Here is a 16134-nt window from a genome sequence, read left to right as displayed (position 1 = left end):
GCAGCCCAGCCCCCAGGAGGCCTGGGTGAGGGATGTACGTGCTCAGCCATGGGTGGCCCTGGCTATACTCACAACGGAGAGGTCTTCACGTAGCTCACGTTGCCGCTGCCCTCGGGGCACTCGGGGCTGACGCACTGGAAGCCTCCACCCGTGTTGATGCACACGGTACCCCGGGGGCACACGTGCTGCGGGCTCACACACTCATCGACATCTGAAATACCGGACACCCAGTGAGGGTGAAGATCCCCCGACACCCCCTCCATCACTGACGGGACTACATGAATGGCCCGACGGGCACTGGAATGAGATGCTCCACACGCAGTGAACTTTCCAAGTACCCAATGCTGATTCTTAAAACTGGAAGCCCGGTCGTCCTTAACCGTTTGAAATCCAGATCTGGTGGAAGTGCTGGGGAACTCCCCTCCCTGGATCCCATCCTCCCCCCGCCATGACAGGTTACAGAGGTGCTGGAGGGCACGGACGAGTGTTACTGGTCACAACACTTCTCTCAGACCTGCCTCCTCAGCCAGAGGGCCCAGGAGTCTGCCCTCCATGGCTCATATCATGCCCTTTATATGTTCTCTGCTCCCTTCACACATGAGTTCCCGGGCTGGAGCCTGGGTTTCTTCCCAGCCTCCGCATAATCCTACGCGGGCCTTCGTGAATACTTGTGGGATGGAAGGATGGATGGATGGATGGATGGATGGATGGATGATGGGTGATGGCTGTCTGGATGCTTTCTCCCTCTAGTCCCAGGTGACCCACTCCTCTGAGCCCCGCAGTGGAGCCCCACTAGGACGTCACTGGGGAGCTGCCTGTTCTCTCAGGTTCCATGTCAGCCCATGGAGGAGCCCTCTGCCCTCTCCTCCTCCCCCAGTAGTTCAGAGCCATCGTCTGGGACCACCTGCCTCTGCCACGACCTCACTCACCCTCACAGCTCTTGCCATCGGCCAGGGTCCGGTATCCGCTGGGGCAGGCACAGCGGTAGGAGCCGGGGGTGTTCACGCAGGCGTGCATGCAGAGCCGGGAGCGCCCCTCCTGTCCGTAGAGCTCGCATTCATTCACATCTGGGGACAGAAATGCCCAGTATGACTCCAGGAACCACCAGGCGGGCGGCCACTAACAGTGACCCAGGATGACTGCTGTGTCACCATCTCTGGCAGCTGTGGCTAACTGGCTGGGTGGGGTGTGGCCACCAAGCCCTACCCCCGGCAGAGCATGCAGGAGCGCTCCCCTTTCTCCCAAGCCAAGGACCCCGAGGGCTGAAGGGAGGAGTCGGGGGTCTTATGTGGTCGACCTTAGGCCAGCTCCCCTAAGGCTGATGCCTACCTGGGGAGACCCTGCAGAGGCTGTCAAGTCAGGCCCAGCAGCCCAGGGAGGAAGGCGTGGGGCTGCAGACCCAGACTCCCACCCTGGTTCCCAGCCCCACCTTAACCCTCCTCATCTTTAGGAGTGGTGTAAGAGGGTTTCTGCTGCTCTAAAATGAGGCTGTTAGCACCAAACGGCCAGTTCTTAGGTTTGAACCAATGGTTTGAGTTGTTTTCAGAAGGAACTTCAATAATCGGGAGAGATTTGCAAAAGTGGGCCAGTCAGTAAAGCTAAGCCGAGAAGGGACCAGAGAATGAGCCCAGGCCCCTGCACAGCTCCGGGGGGCGGAGTGCGGGGAGCGAGGGTCTGTCTACGGTCACAGCGACTCTAGCTCCTCCCTGCCACCTGCCCTGCGATCCCAGCCAAGAGGGAGCGGATAAGGGGCCTGAAGCCTCTCCTAGACGAGTGTGCGTGACTGGGGGGAGACCGGGGACCCCTGGCTGCTTTCTCTACAGTGTGGCTTTCTTAGGACCGCCCCTGATGTCTCCGCACTAGCTGTATCCTAGCAACCATCTGCGCCACACTAACCTAAGCAGCAGGGTGGGCGGGCCTTTCTGAGACCACGTGCCCAGGAAGCCGCTCGCCCGCGCGCACCCGGCCCCTGGGCGGGGACGGGGAGCGCCCGGGGGGACTGCAGGTTGGAGCCCCTCTCCCCGCAACCCCAGCGTCCCCCGCTCCGCCTCCCTCCCCCGGCCGAGCCCGCGCCTACCCTGGCAGACGCTGTCCCCGGCGGCGCCGCTCAGGTGGAATCCGGCCTCGCAGCTGCAGTGCTGCGTCCGCTCCACCTGCGCGCATCGCGGCGCGCGGCTGAAGGCAGGGTCCCCCGCTTCGCTGCCCTCGAGGGCGACTGCGGGGAGAAGACACCCTTAGGGCCGGGCCCGGCGCACCTGGGCCTGACCTTGGAGGAGCCCCGAGATCGGGGCGTGGCCCCTTCTCAGAGCTTACTCTGGAGTAGGGAAAGGAAAGGCACGGGATTAACCGAAACCCAGCCGTCGGTCCAGGGCCCACCGGAAGGGGCGAAGGACAGGGGACGCACCCGAATAGAACGACGCACGAAAAGCAGGCCACACAACTGCACCCTGAGGACCACCGTGACGTTAAATCCGCGTTTCACTTACAAAGGCTTAAAACACCAAAATTCTAGCCGTGATCACTGTAGTTTAAAACTATGCAGCTTATCGAAATAATGCCATTTGCAGCCACACGGATGGACCTCGAGATTGTCATACTGCGTGAAGTAAGTCAGACACCGAGAGACAAATATCATATGGTATCGCTTATATGTGGAATCTAAAATAAGGGTGCAAATGAACTTATTTACAAAACAGAAATAGAGTGACAGACGTAGAAAACAAACTTCTGGTTACCAAGGGGGTACGAGGGAGGGATAAACTGGGAGATTGGGATTAACATATACACACTACTATATATAAAATAGATAACTAATAAGGACCTACTGTATAGCACAGGAAACTCTACTCAATACTCTGTAATGGCCTATATGGGAAAAGAATCTAAAAAAGAGTGGATATATGTATATGTATAACTGATTCAGTTTGCTGTACAGCAGAAACTAACACAACATTGTAAATCAACTATACTCCAGTAAAAATTAAAAAAAAAACTATGGAGCTTAAAACACTACTTCTTTTAAAGGGTTCTTTTTTGTATTTTTAAAATACTTTCCTAAAGTGTCTAAGCTTTTTGTTTGTTGTAACTAAGGACATAGATCAATTTTCTTATCAGAAAAAAAGTGTTAGTTTTTGAAAGTTTTCAAAGGATTGAGAGCTCTCGTATGGTCAGAAGAGACTGCAAAGGAATCTGTGGTAAATGTTATGTGACGCACAAGAGGACTCTTCCTGTATGATCCCACTTACGTGAGGTTCTTAGTGGTCAGAATCATCCAGACAGTCAATAGGATGGTTGTTGGGGGAAGGGAGGGGAGGAGTTACTGTTTCACGGGCACAGAGTTTCAGTTTTGCAAGATGAAAAGAGTTCTGGAGGTGAATGGTGGTGATGGTAGCACACAACATTTAAACCTGATCTTGAGCTGGGTCCAATGCAAGGATATCAAGTATTGACAAAGCTTGTGCTTTCTGGACACCAATTCCTAGCCCCCGAACCAAGATTCCACTCAGAAATCAAGACGGTCAGACAGGACACTTCAGGCTTTTCTGGCAAAGGAATAAGACATCTTTAGGTTTTGACTTTTTTTACTTCATGGCTTGCAGGCTCTTAGTTCCCTGACCAGGGATCGAACCTGCACCCCCTGAAGTGGAAGCATGGAGTCTCAACCGCTGGACCGCCAGGGGAGTCCTGGTTTTGATTTTCTTATGTAAGAAATGTTGGCTGCAGCATGGTGTAGAACCGCCACCCATCCGCCATAGATTCCTTATCACTGGATTTTCTTGGCACCTGCAAAAACAGCCACAGTGTGACAGCTAGACCTTCAGGCTGGACAAACAGACTCAAGTGTGGATCATAACCTCATCACCAGTCGAACGTCTAGTTCATCCAGCTCTGAAAATACTTTGGCCTGTGTCAGTAACTACGAATTTTGCAGGATGTGATGAGAGCGTCTGCAGGAGAAGCTGTTTTGCTGACGTGCAGAGGAAAAGTCAACCATGTGAAGGTGGCAGCAAGAAAGCTTCTCAGGCCAAGTTCCCAATCTGGAGGGTTTTCAGGGTGGGGTCAATCCTTCCACTTGCATTTTCTTCCATAAGAAGGATCAAAACTCTGGTTCCACAAAAGAACTAAACGCCGTCCCAAATAACCACTTCAGGGAACCAGAGGGATCTTTGGATGTAAAACAGAGGACATCCTGCCTGGTCTGCCTTTGGTGACCCATGACCAGGGTCCTACTTCTCTCTCTGCAGCAGACCGTCCTCCCCCAGCCCCACAGCCGCTACGTACCAGTCTGGGCGTGATGCTGACAGCGGCTCCCCGTCCTTCCCGGAGGACAAATGCATTTGTACTGGTTGACACCTTCCACACATGTGCCACCATTCTGACAAGGCTGGCTGGAGCATTCGCTGATATCTAGGAAAATAAATAAGTTTCAGATACAGGTATGTGAGTTCTAAAATGAACAAACAGAAAACAAAGATGGGGTCACTCTCTTTCCATGGCAGGATGATTCCAGTTTGTGGCCTGCCCACTCTGCCCATGCCACGGCCCCTCCCAGCAAGAGCAAGAGCTGGGAGGGGGCCAGCGGGGCTGAGATGCAGCCTACCCTCCATTCAGCAGGCCATGGACCCTGGCACACGCTGCGCCCACCTGGAGCTCTACCTGTGGGAGCTGGCCCATCACCCAGCTGTGTTCCACCCAGAGGCACCATTTTCTAATTTGCAGTGCAGACGCTGTAGCAGGGCAGAGGCAACTACCTGTGGCCTGTGCCCACATTGCCTTTGCGTCGAGCCTTACAGCCCCGCAACTCTGCCCCTATCAACCAGCACCCAGGTGGAACACCTTCTGAACAAGAACTCAATACAGAGGCTTATAAGAGGGAGGGGTGGCCCATCAGAATGTCCAGAGATGGGGAAAATGAACTCTTTCCAAATTCCTACCCGGACACCCTCCTGTGCTCATTATTTCCTGTGCGACCAGGGAGGAGTTAATCTTAACCTTGACGTTTCCTTAATGTCGGAAAAGGGAAATGTTCTTTGCTTATATACACAATGGTCCTGTGGAAAATATATAGAGAGATATATTAAACATGTTTAAAATTTTAATAGGTTTAGGGACTTCCCTGGCGGTCCAGTGGTTAGGACTCGTCGCTTTCACTGACGGGGGCCCAGGTTCAATCCCTGGTCGGGGAACTAGGATCCTGCAAGCCGAGTGGCGTGGCCAAAAAATATGATAATAAAATAAAAATTTAATAGGTTTAATAGGTTTTAATAGATTTTTCTCTGTGTGGTAGATTACAGGTAATTTTTGCTTACTGACAATTTTTTATACTCTTCCGTCTTTCCACAATAAATTTTCTAATGAGAAAAAATGATTTTCTAAGACCCTCGGCCCACACCTGCTTGTTGTGAGTTCCTTAAGCCCAGTTTTAATGCACAGAGCACAGGCTGTTTCCACCAGAGAGGAAAGGTTTGTCAGTTCACTGACTGGACCACAGTATCTTGGGAAAGAAAACTGGAAGCACCTTCTTGTTGGCATAAGAGCATCCTTTCCTGCTGTGTCTATCAAGAGGGAGGAAAAGGTGCTTTGCTCCTGATGAGAACAACAGCCTTCCTGTGGGTGGGTTGGCAGGGACTTTGGCTTCTCTTCAGCCTCCTCGTAATTGGGATGTTATGTAGACGATTCCATGGATTCTATGAATCGTGAAAGGACCCAGACCATCCAAATGCTGCTTATCCCTGGAGAAGGAGCCATTCCGATTCCGCAGTAACCTCAGCCTGGGGAGGGGAAACTCAGCGATCGCCCCCTCTATGTTCTGTTTTCAGATGACCGGTTTCCAGGAATGTGTCTGGAACGACACAGATGCCCCAGAGCTTGGAATTCCTGTTTCTGTCCATTGTCCAGCACCATCATTGCTCCCCAGCAAAGTCTGAAAGTGGGCAGATCACTAGGCTGGGAAGTTACGGGCAGAGAGCCAAACACTGTGAACCGGAGAATCTTTCGGTTTGGCCCCGGGCGGAGCCCAGCGCCATTGTCTGTCCCCTGCTGGGCTTCCAGTGGAAGGCACTGAATCTAGCTGCACCTGGCCGGTGTGGGTGTGGGTGTGCGTAGGGTGGGATGGAATCATTGGCTTGACAGAGAAATGCAGAGGTGCCCCGCTCCCGTCTGGATCTTGTTCCCCAGGATTTTCATTTCTAGACAGGCTCCATTCGACTCTCTTTATTTCTTATCTTGATACAATGTCAGGCATTCCATGGTCTGATGTCCAGTTCTGGCGCCCCATCTGTGACCTGATGGAGGTACAGTTGTCATCACATTCTTATCTGTCCGAGCTGTGGCATTTAGCTAAATGCATGTCAGAGCTATAAAGAGGGCACTGGCAGACCTAAATAGACATTTCTCCAAGGAAAGCGTACAGATGGCCAACAGGCACGTGAAAAGGCGTTCAACATCGCTAATAATTAGAGAAATGCAGATCAAAACTACCATGAGGTCCCACCTCACACCGGTCAGAACGGCCATCATTAAAAAGCCTACAGGGGCTTCCCTGGTGGCGCAGTGGTTGAGGGTCCGCCTGCCGATACGGGGGACACGGGTTCGTGCCCCGGTCCGGGAAGATCCCACATGCCGCGGAGCGGCTGGGCCCGTGAGCCGTGGCCGCTGAGCCTGCGCGTCCGGAGCCTGTGCTCCGCAACGGGAGAGGCCACAACAGTGAGAGGCCCGCGTACAGCAAAACAAACAAACAAAAAAGTCTACAAATAACAAATGTTTGAGAGGGTGTGGAGAAAAGCGAACCCTCCTACACTTTTGGTGGGAATGTAAATTGGTGCAGCCATTACGGAAAACAGTATGGAGGTTCCTTATGGTACAGTTAGATGATCAGCAATCCCACTCCTGGACGAAAACTCTAATTTGTAAAGATACATGCACCCCATTGTTCACAGCAGCACTATTTTTTTTTAAATTTATTTTTACTTTTAAAATTTTTGGCTGCGTCGGGTCTTTGTTGCTGTGCGCGGGCTTTCTCTAGTTGTGGTGAGCGTGGGCTACTCTTCGTTGCCGTGCGCAGCCTTCTCATTGTGGTGGCTTCTCTTGTTGCGGAGCACGGGCTCTAGGCGCGCAGGCTTCAGTAGTTGTGGTATGCAGGCTCAGTAGTTGTGGCGCACAGGCTCTACAGCACAGGCTCAGTAGTTGTGGCTCACGGGCTTAGTTGCTCCGCGGCACGTGGGATCTTCCCAGAGCAGGGCTCGAACCCGTGTCCCGTGCATTGGCAGGAGGATTCCCAACCACTGCGCCACCAGGGAAGTCCCCATAACAGCACTATTGACAAAAGCCAAGGCATGGAAACAACCTAAATGTCCATCAACAGATGAACTGATCAAGAACATGTGGTATATGAACAATGGAGTATTACTCAACCATAAAGAATGAAATATTGCCATTTGCAGCAATATGGATGGACCTAGAGATTATCACACTAAGTGAAGTAAGTCAGAGAAAGACAAACATTATAGGATATCATTTATATGTGGAATCTAAAAAAATAATACACATCAACTCATTTACAAAACAGAAACAGACTCACAGACACAGAAAACAAAATTATGGTTACCAAAGGGGAAAGGGACAGAGGAGGGATAAATTAGGAGTTTGGGATTAACAGAGACACACTACTATGTATAAAACAGATAAACAACAAGGCCCTTCTATATAGCACAGGGGAACTATACTCAATATCTTGTAATAAGCTATAATGGAAAAGAATCTGAAAAAGTCTATGTATATATGTATATATATACATATATATATATATATATATCCGAATCACTTTGCTGCACACCTGAAACTAATACAATATTGTAAATCAACCCTACTTCAATTTAAAAAAAAAGAGGGTACTGGCAGAGACTATGGAGAGGCTGGAAAGCCAAAAGCATGGATAATTCCATTTTAATCTGTTTACTGAGCACTTACTGTTTCCCTGGAACCAAGCTAAGTGTTTTACATGCATGAGCTGAGTTTTCCTCTTTGATTTCGGTTTCCTGTTGTTTTATCATCTTGCTTCAGATTTTCCATTTCTCCAATCACCTCATTTCTAAGGTTTTCTGATTTTTACTTATATTGTCCTTTCATAGCTTTTAATCTTTCTAAAGTTTCTTTCCACTTGTTTGGAAATACTAGGTTACAGTTTTCATCTTTTTTTTATGGTCATGTCTTTCTGGGATTTCTTCATTGACTGTAGAGAGTTTATTCTCTGTTTTCTTATAATAATTTGTATGGAATTTGGCAAGAGTCCTTTTCTGTTACTCATACTGAGGGGAAATGTTTTCCCGCATAGCTTTTCTGACTTCCTGACTCTTAATCTCCCCCTTTAGTTGCTTCTCAGGGTGGCTCATGCCTTCTCTGCTCTGCCCCATCCTCTCTCTTACTTTCACCTGGACCATCCCTTTCATTTTTTTGCGCCGATTTTCCTTTTTGGGCTCAATTTGGATTCTCCTCCTATTCGAGTCTCCTCCACACTGGAGCTTTGTCGTGAGAAGTTTCCAGAGATCCTCGGGGCCAGATTGCTCCAGCCACTGCAACTTCTTAATGCAAAGATAAACCCCACACCTGAGAAAATTGACCCAGAAAGGCCAGTACTGACCCGGATCCCAATACAATTATTGGATTTTCAAGAAAAATTTAAAAATCCTTTGGGCATCCAGGCACAAAGACTTACGATAGCAACAACAGTATCAGTTAAAACAGGAGACGTGGAAGAACACATTTAAGATACCCAAGAAAATGTGAGACAGGTATTTTATGTCCAATCCAACAGTCGTTGGCTGGTAAAGCTGTACACTTTTTGAAAGTGTAAGAGCTCGGGGAATTGCCCCCCCTGAGTCCCTCTTCAAGGAACTACTGGAGAGAGGTCAGCATGAGGGCAGTGATGCTTCCCAAGGCTCAGCATCACAGGAAGAGAGATGACGGACAGCAGGGACTTCCCAGCACAAGTATGTACCGCCGCTCTGCCCAAACAGTACAAAAATCTCACCAGAATCTGATCAAGCCTCTGGAGTTAGCTACCAGTTTATAAGAAATACAGAGACCAAAAACTTACAAACTTCCAGTCATAAGATAGGTACCAGGCATATAATGTACAACGTGATGACTGTGGTTAACTCTGCTGTGTAGTGTATTTGAAAGGCAGTAAACCCTAAGAGTTCTCATCACAAGGGAAAAAAAAACCACATTTCTTTTGTATCTGTAGGAGATGATGAATGTTAACTAAACTTCTTGTGGTAATCATTTCACAATATATGGAAGTCAAGTAGTTATGCTGTACACCTTAAACTTACACAGTGCTCTATGTCATTATATCTCAGTAAAACCGGACACACAGACAAAAGAAATGCAGGTCATGTTAAACGACCCTACAGGGATGCAGTGCGCAAGATCAAGGCTGTGGGAAACAACCCATTTTCTTCAACAAGTAAACTGCAAAGGAATGGGAGACGGGGAAGAGCAGTGGTCTTCTTCAAGACGACTATGGATTAAAAGAGGTGCAGGAGACACATCAACCGACTGCAACGTGTGGAACTTATTTGGACCCTGGTTCAAACAAAGTGTTAAAAATATGAGAGGCAATTGGAGAAACGTTTACCCTGACTAGATATTTCAAGATATTAAGGGATTTGCCGTGTTCATAATTACTGGGCTATGAGTAGCTGAGAACCATGAAACTATTCTTTCTACTTTTGAATGTTTGAATTTTTTCATAATGAAAAATGCTTTAAGATTGCTTGTCTTGATGAATGGATAAAGAAGATGTGGTACATATATATGCACACAATGGAATATTACTCAACCATGAAAAAGAATGAAATAATGCCATTTGCAGCTACATGGATGGACCCAGAGATTATCACACTAAGGGAAGTAAGTCAGACAGAGAAAGGCAAATACCACACTGTGGCGGGGCGGTGGCGGGGATGGAATGAGAGGTTGGAATTAGCAGATGCAAACTATTACATATAGAAGGGATAAACAACATGGTCCTACTGTAGAGCGCAGGGAACTATATTCAATATCCTGTAATAAACCATAATGGAAAAGAAAAAAGCTTCCTTGTCTCAGCATTGGTTATGATTATAGAAGCAACAGAGGAATAGTTAAGTATAGAATAGCCCTTATGAGGAAATGCTTCATAATCATTAAAAGTTATATTTAGAAATAAAAAAAGTTATGTTTAGAAAGAAGAGTTAATGGAGATTAACTTGTGTTAATATCTACCCACAGAAGATGTTGAATATGTAAACTTTGCATATATCTGCTTAGATAAAAGTCTGGAAGGAAATTCATAGTTTCTAAATATAATCCCCCATTCATTCATTCACTCACTCAAGCATTCGGTAAATCAGCCAGCCAGTCAGTTTCACAGTAACTAATTATCAAGTGGCTACTATATCAGAGGTCTTTCAATTGCTGTTTAAAGGTCTCTGAGGAAGGGCCTCATGATATGAAGGCAAGGGAACTGAAGCTGTGCTCTATTCTGACTCCAAGACAACCTTCCAGACACCAAATCCAGTGCACGACCCTGCTTTTCCGCAGTCTCCCTGTGGTTTGCCCCTACAGGCTCTTCCTGTCTCCTTTGCCCTCCTTTGTCTGGGTCCTGAGCTACTTCTTCTTTGTTTTTTTTGAGAGGCAGGATCTGATATGAGTTTATTTATTTATTTTTGGCTGCGTTGGGTCTTCGTTGCTGCGCACGGGCTTTCTCTAGTTGTGGCGAGTGGGGTCTACTCTTTGTTGCGGTGTGCAGGCTTCTCATTGTGGTGGCTTCTCTTGTTGCGGAGCATGGGCTCTAGGCACGTGGGCTTCAGTAGTTGTGGCACGTGGGCTCAGTAGTTGTGGTTTGTGGGCTCTAGAGCACAGGCTCCGTAGTTGTGGCGCACGGGCTTAGTTGCTCCGTGGCACGTGGGATCTTCCCGGACCAGGGCTCGAACCCATGTCCCCTGCATTGGCAGGTGGATTCTTAACCACTGTACCACCAGGGAAGTCCCCTGAGCTACTTCTTTTCTCTCTCTACCCTCTTCTCTGGGTGCTCTTATCCCTGTCCATGGATTTAAACACCATCATTATGCTAACATTTCCCAACTGCGTCTCTCTGACCCTCCTTTGCCCTCGACACCAGACTTTACATCCAACTGTCCACCTAACTCTATTGGGAAAGGAAGTCTTTGGCCCCCTACTGGGCCTGGCACACTCCCTCAACATGAGATAAAGCATCCCCACGGCCTGTGCTGGGTTTACCACCTCGTGTGGCCATATCTTTCTGTGCTCCCTGCTCCACAAGTGCTCTTTTGTTCTGCTGAAGTTGTATGTCGATGGCCCTCAGGCACGCCCTCAGTTCCAGTGTTTCAGCTTCCTTGGGGAAGTGGAGGGGCGGGGAGGAGGGTCCTTCCACTGCACGCAGGTGAGCTGCCTTGTGCAACTACTGCTGAGAGAGACCCACCCGCCCTGGGCGACCGACGCCCACGGCTGGAGCTCATCTTGCTCTGTCTGCTGTGTGAGGACAGCGTTGCTCCAGCCAGGGCCCGACTGCTTTGTGTTTTCCTTGGCGATGCCAACACCGAGATGCAGTGGGCAGAATGTGCTTGGAGCCTCACTGGGACTGGTGACCAGGGCACGGGACTGTGCCCGATGGTCTCTGCGGGTTGGATGTACGGATCTCTACTGGGGTGTTGCACAGACACGTTAACATGACCAAAATGGAATTCGGGTCAACGACCCACACACAGGTTGTTTAAAACAAACCTACTGATTTACATTCCCACCAAGAGAAAGAAGAATGAAATAATGCCAGTCGCAGCCCCATGGATGGACCTAGAGATGATCATACAAAGTGAAGTAAGTCAGACAAAGACCAATATCACATGATATCACTTATATGTGGAATCTGAAAAGATAATACAAATCAACTCACAAAACAGAAACAGACTCACAGACATAGAAAACAAAATTATGATTACGAAAGGGGATACGGGAAGGAAAGGGATAAATGAGGACTTTGGGCTTAGCAGATACACATTAGTATATATAAAATAGATAAACAAGAAGGATTTACTGTGTAACACAGGAAACTATATTCAGTACCTTGCAATAACCTGTAACGGAAAAGAATCTGAAGCCGTACATCTGAAACGAACACAGTATTATAAATCAACTATAGTGAAATAAACACAACAACCAAAAACAAACCTACATGTGTCGCTGGGTCTTCATTGTCTCATGCACCCTGTCTGGGAGCCTGGGAGCCTCACCTTCCTTTCCTGCTCACATCCCACGTGGGATAAGTTCCATCAGTTCTGTCTCCAAGTTTACTTTCAGTCTCCCCTGCTGTATCTCTGCCCTGCACCTGCTAACAGCCACCTAAGCGGTTTCCCAGCGTCCATCTCTTCTAGTCACCTCCAGTGCATGTCTACACAACAGCAACGTGCCCATCCAATCAGCACACCCCTCTTCTTAAACCTGCTTATTGTGCTCAGACCCCACCGACAGCACGGCCCCTATGGCTACAAGAGCTGGCTTACGAGTCTCTCCACCTGGACTCACTCACTCTCAGCTCACATGCTGCTCCAGCAACAAGGTTCTATATTTTATATTTTTGTTTCCTCAGACATGCCAAATTCTTCCCTTTGTCAGGGCCTTGGCATGTGTCACTCCCTCTTCCTGGAACGGCATCCTCCTCATGCCGCCCGTTAGTCACCAACATCACATGGCTGGGTCCCGCTCATCCTTTCAGTTTTTGTCACCGCCTGAGAGCGACCCTCAACTGTCCCTCACCCCATGGGATTTATTCCCAGTTCCTTGTTAGATCCCTTCGAAGCACCGACCACAAATGTCGATTTGTTGGCCTTTGTGTTTGGTGACCTGTCTTGCCTACACCTTGGAGTGTGAGCCCTGCGAGGTTGGGCAGTGTCTGTTAGATTCAGCATTGAATCCCTAACACGATGCTTTGTGCATAGCTGGTACCCAGTGAAAACTGGTTGAATGAATGAAGGTTTAAAAAAAGGGAGGGTGGGGATGACGAATGAAAACAATTCTTTTTTCCCAGCATGGCGGTAAGGGACAAGGGTATTTATTTCTCTCGTGTTGTTTTTTGGTTACCATGTTGTCAAAGGGACAAGGTCTGTGGCTATGATTTCCTCAATTCAGGAAGCTTCAAATCTTAAAAACCTGCTCTTCTGAGTAAGAAGGGAAAAAGGGAACTAATCCAGGAAGCTAAATGGCTGTTTTCCATCCTGGAGTTTTGGAGCCTACCTCTGCCCACTGCGTTTTTTTTTTTTTGTGGTACGCAGGCCTCTCACTGCTGTGGCCTCTCCCGCTGCGGAGCACAGGCTCTGGACGCGCAGGCTCAGCGGCCATGGCTCACGGGCCCAGCCGCTCCGCGGCATGTGGGATCCTCCCGGACCGGGGCACGAACCCGTGTCCCCTGCATCGGCAGGCGGACTCCCAACCACTGCGCCACCAGGGAAGCCCCTACTTCTCCTTCTTGACAGGCTCGGGTGCGCCCCCCCTTTGAGGTTCCTGCTAGAGACAGCCTCCATTAATCGAATAAATTCCTGCCCAGAACAGAACTGTCAGTCAGGCACCGTCCACTCACTTGGAGAGGGGTCATGTCCAACAGCTGGTTGGGCACCTTGGTCGTGACATATGAGTGTTTTTGTTTCATCACCACGCGAGGGTGAACTCCATGCCCAGTTTACACTTAAACTGTAAGATGAAAAACATCCCTCTAAGATCTCGGTGTGGACTGGCCACCGCCTTGTTCCCTGAGCCCGTGCTTCTCAGGGTTTTAGGTAGTAGACGTGGCCCTCGTAGAAGTCCAGGGTGGGCTACAGCAAGCCGTCCTCCGGCACGGAGGTCAGGGAAGAAGGACCAGTGGGCAGAGAGGAGGCTGGGGGAGAGGGGAGACCAAGAACACACGGCGAATATGGAATGAGCTGGGAAGTTCCATGTGAATGAGGAGCACCGTGTTGGACAATGGGAAAGACCAGTAGACTTGCTGGTCACGCTTGGCAGTGGTCCTCCAGGGAAGGTGACCTCCACATCTCAGGAGAGGGACTGCTCAGTGAGACTGCGTGCCCTAATGTTTGTCAGGGCTGGCTCGACCTTCCCAAAACGTCAGTGCTGGTGAAGGTGTCTCACCTGGTCATGCCCTACTGCTGGCTTACACCTGGCAGCCCTTCTGATTGGTTAGGGCCCCAATACATCAGTGCTTCAAAACGTTCAATATCCTTTTTTGTTTCTGGCAGTGGCAAAAACCAATAAAGTGGTGTGTCTCAAAATCCGGTTCATGTCAGAATCGTAAGAAAAATGCAGATTTCCCAAGTCTCATCCATAAAGATCTCACCCAACTCGGTAGACCTGTTGAGGCCTCAGAGCCTGTGTTTTACAAGCTTTCTGGGTGACTCTGGAGCATCTGAAAGTTTGGGAACCACAGCACACAGGCCACAATGCAGTAGGGCTCTGTTTTCCATTAAGGGGGTCCTGCTGCAGGGAGGTGAGGTGCTAATACATAATGAACACATGCAAGGTCAACAGGGCAGCTGGCAGACACGCCCAGGATCCTCTGGGAAGGCCTCCTAGTCAGGCTGGTAAGATGACACTGGGCTGCTTTGGGTCCCAACTTGGTCAAGCAACAACGTATTCCTTTGTTCCTGAGCCTCTGGTGTTTCTTCCTTATCTGCCTAAATATGCATTTTTCAGCTGTCTTCTCCTTCAAACCCATCTTTTCATTTAAACCACAGGATGCTCACTGTAAATCGTATCACCACTGTGGGCTGAATATGGATAAGACCTGAGCAAGAAAGAAAACTTGCACTTGGGTAAAATGTGCTTGCCCACAGCACTGCCGGGGGAGCATGGGCTGGTGCCGCCCTTGTGTAGAGCAGCATGGCAGCACTCGGTTCAAAGGAAGTGAGCGTGCAACCAACTGCCCCCCAACTCCAGCCCCATATACAGGGCCCGGAGACAAAGAGAGGGGATCAGAAGACCTTGTCAGCACTGTTTGTGGTGGTGGTGGGGAGATGACCATCTGGGTGTCCGTGACAGGAGTACCAACAGGTGAGATGCGCCCGCACCTCATGGAAGTTGGTGGGGCCATCAGAGGCACCTGGCTGCTCGGAGGAAGAAACCAACTGGGGTCAGTAACTCAATCTGTAAGTTAAAAATACAGACACCCAAAGCAATGACAATGAAATGCTGTTGTGGTCCCACCTCTGCTACCATAGTTTTTAGCACACATAAGGTGCTTTTCCTGGATGGAGATCTTTCAGGGTCAAGGGTAAATCCAGATACTGGCATTTCCCCCGGTGTGTTTGCAGGTCATGTGGCTTCATTTCCTGGCTGGCTCCCAGGTAAGTCTGAGAGCTGGTACCTGTCATCAACCTCTGAATCACTGTTCTTCCCAGGAGGGGGAAACAGAAGTCTAGGTCCACGAATGTGGTGCTGGTTGCCCTGTGCCTCTCATGTCAACCTACACTCGTCTTCAGAGATGGCCTCTTTTTTTTTTTTAACATTTAAAAAAATATTTTATTTATTTATTTATTTGGCTGGCCCAGGTCTTAGTTGCGGCAGGCGGGCTCCTTCGTCGCGGCATGTGAACTCTTAAGGTACAGCATGCATGTGGGATCTAGTTCCCTGACCGGGGAACGAACTCGGGCCCCGTGCCTTGGGAGCGTGGAGTCTTAACCACTGCACCACGAGGGAAGTCTGTTTTCTGATGTTCCTTTATATTTTCAAGTTATTTATGCATTTGAAATCCTCTCCATACTACTCTTGACAACGGACTTATTTATGTAATATTTGCATTTTCCCCTTCAATGCTTGGGCTAAAATCATGGACATTCTGCCCCAGCAGATGTCCCGTGAATCCTGTTCTGAAAACGAACAGGATATCCGTGATATTTTGACCACATACTTTTAAAAAACCAACAAATGATGCGTGCCAAGAAAGTACTGTTTTCAAGCTTAGCACAGAGAAAAGAAGCCTTTTCATGCCCCCCTCTCATCCCAATGGTCTCTCCTGGAGCCTGTCCCAAAGCAGTCACAAAGGACACCTGAGAAATTTCCTCAACCCTACAGATCACCAAGAGGCTC

General features: G+C 49.0%; 1 protein-coding gene across 1 annotated transcript in view; it reads right to left on the bottom strand.

The window, feature by feature from the left end:
* FBLN7 (fibulin 7) overlaps window positions 1–16134 on the bottom strand; it is a 49258-nt gene that overhangs the window by 4801 nt on the left and 28323 nt on the right. The window contains exons 4-7 of the mRNA XM_027129044.1: window positions 4282–4407; window positions 2078–2215; window positions 930–1067; window positions 73–211 (exon numbers count right to left, since the gene is read on the bottom strand). Of these exons, the coding sequence (XP_026984845.1) occupies window positions 73–211; window positions 930–1067; window positions 2078–2215; window positions 4282–4407 (541 nt within the window). The remainder of the gene's footprint in view (window positions 1–72; window positions 212–929; window positions 1068–2077; window positions 2216–4281; window positions 4408–16134) is intronic.

This window comes from Aethalodelphis obliquidens, unplaced genomic scaffold (assembly GCF_003676395.1).
Source record: "Aethalodelphis obliquidens isolate GAN/ISIS:26980383/991018 unplaced genomic scaffold, ASM367639v1 scaffold35, whole genome shotgun sequence".
Lineage (NCBI taxonomy): Eukaryota > Metazoa > Chordata > Mammalia > Artiodactyla > Delphinidae > Aethalodelphis > Aethalodelphis obliquidens.
Note: the sequence above shows the minus strand (reverse complement) of the source record. Positions and strands in the feature narration are given on the sequence as shown.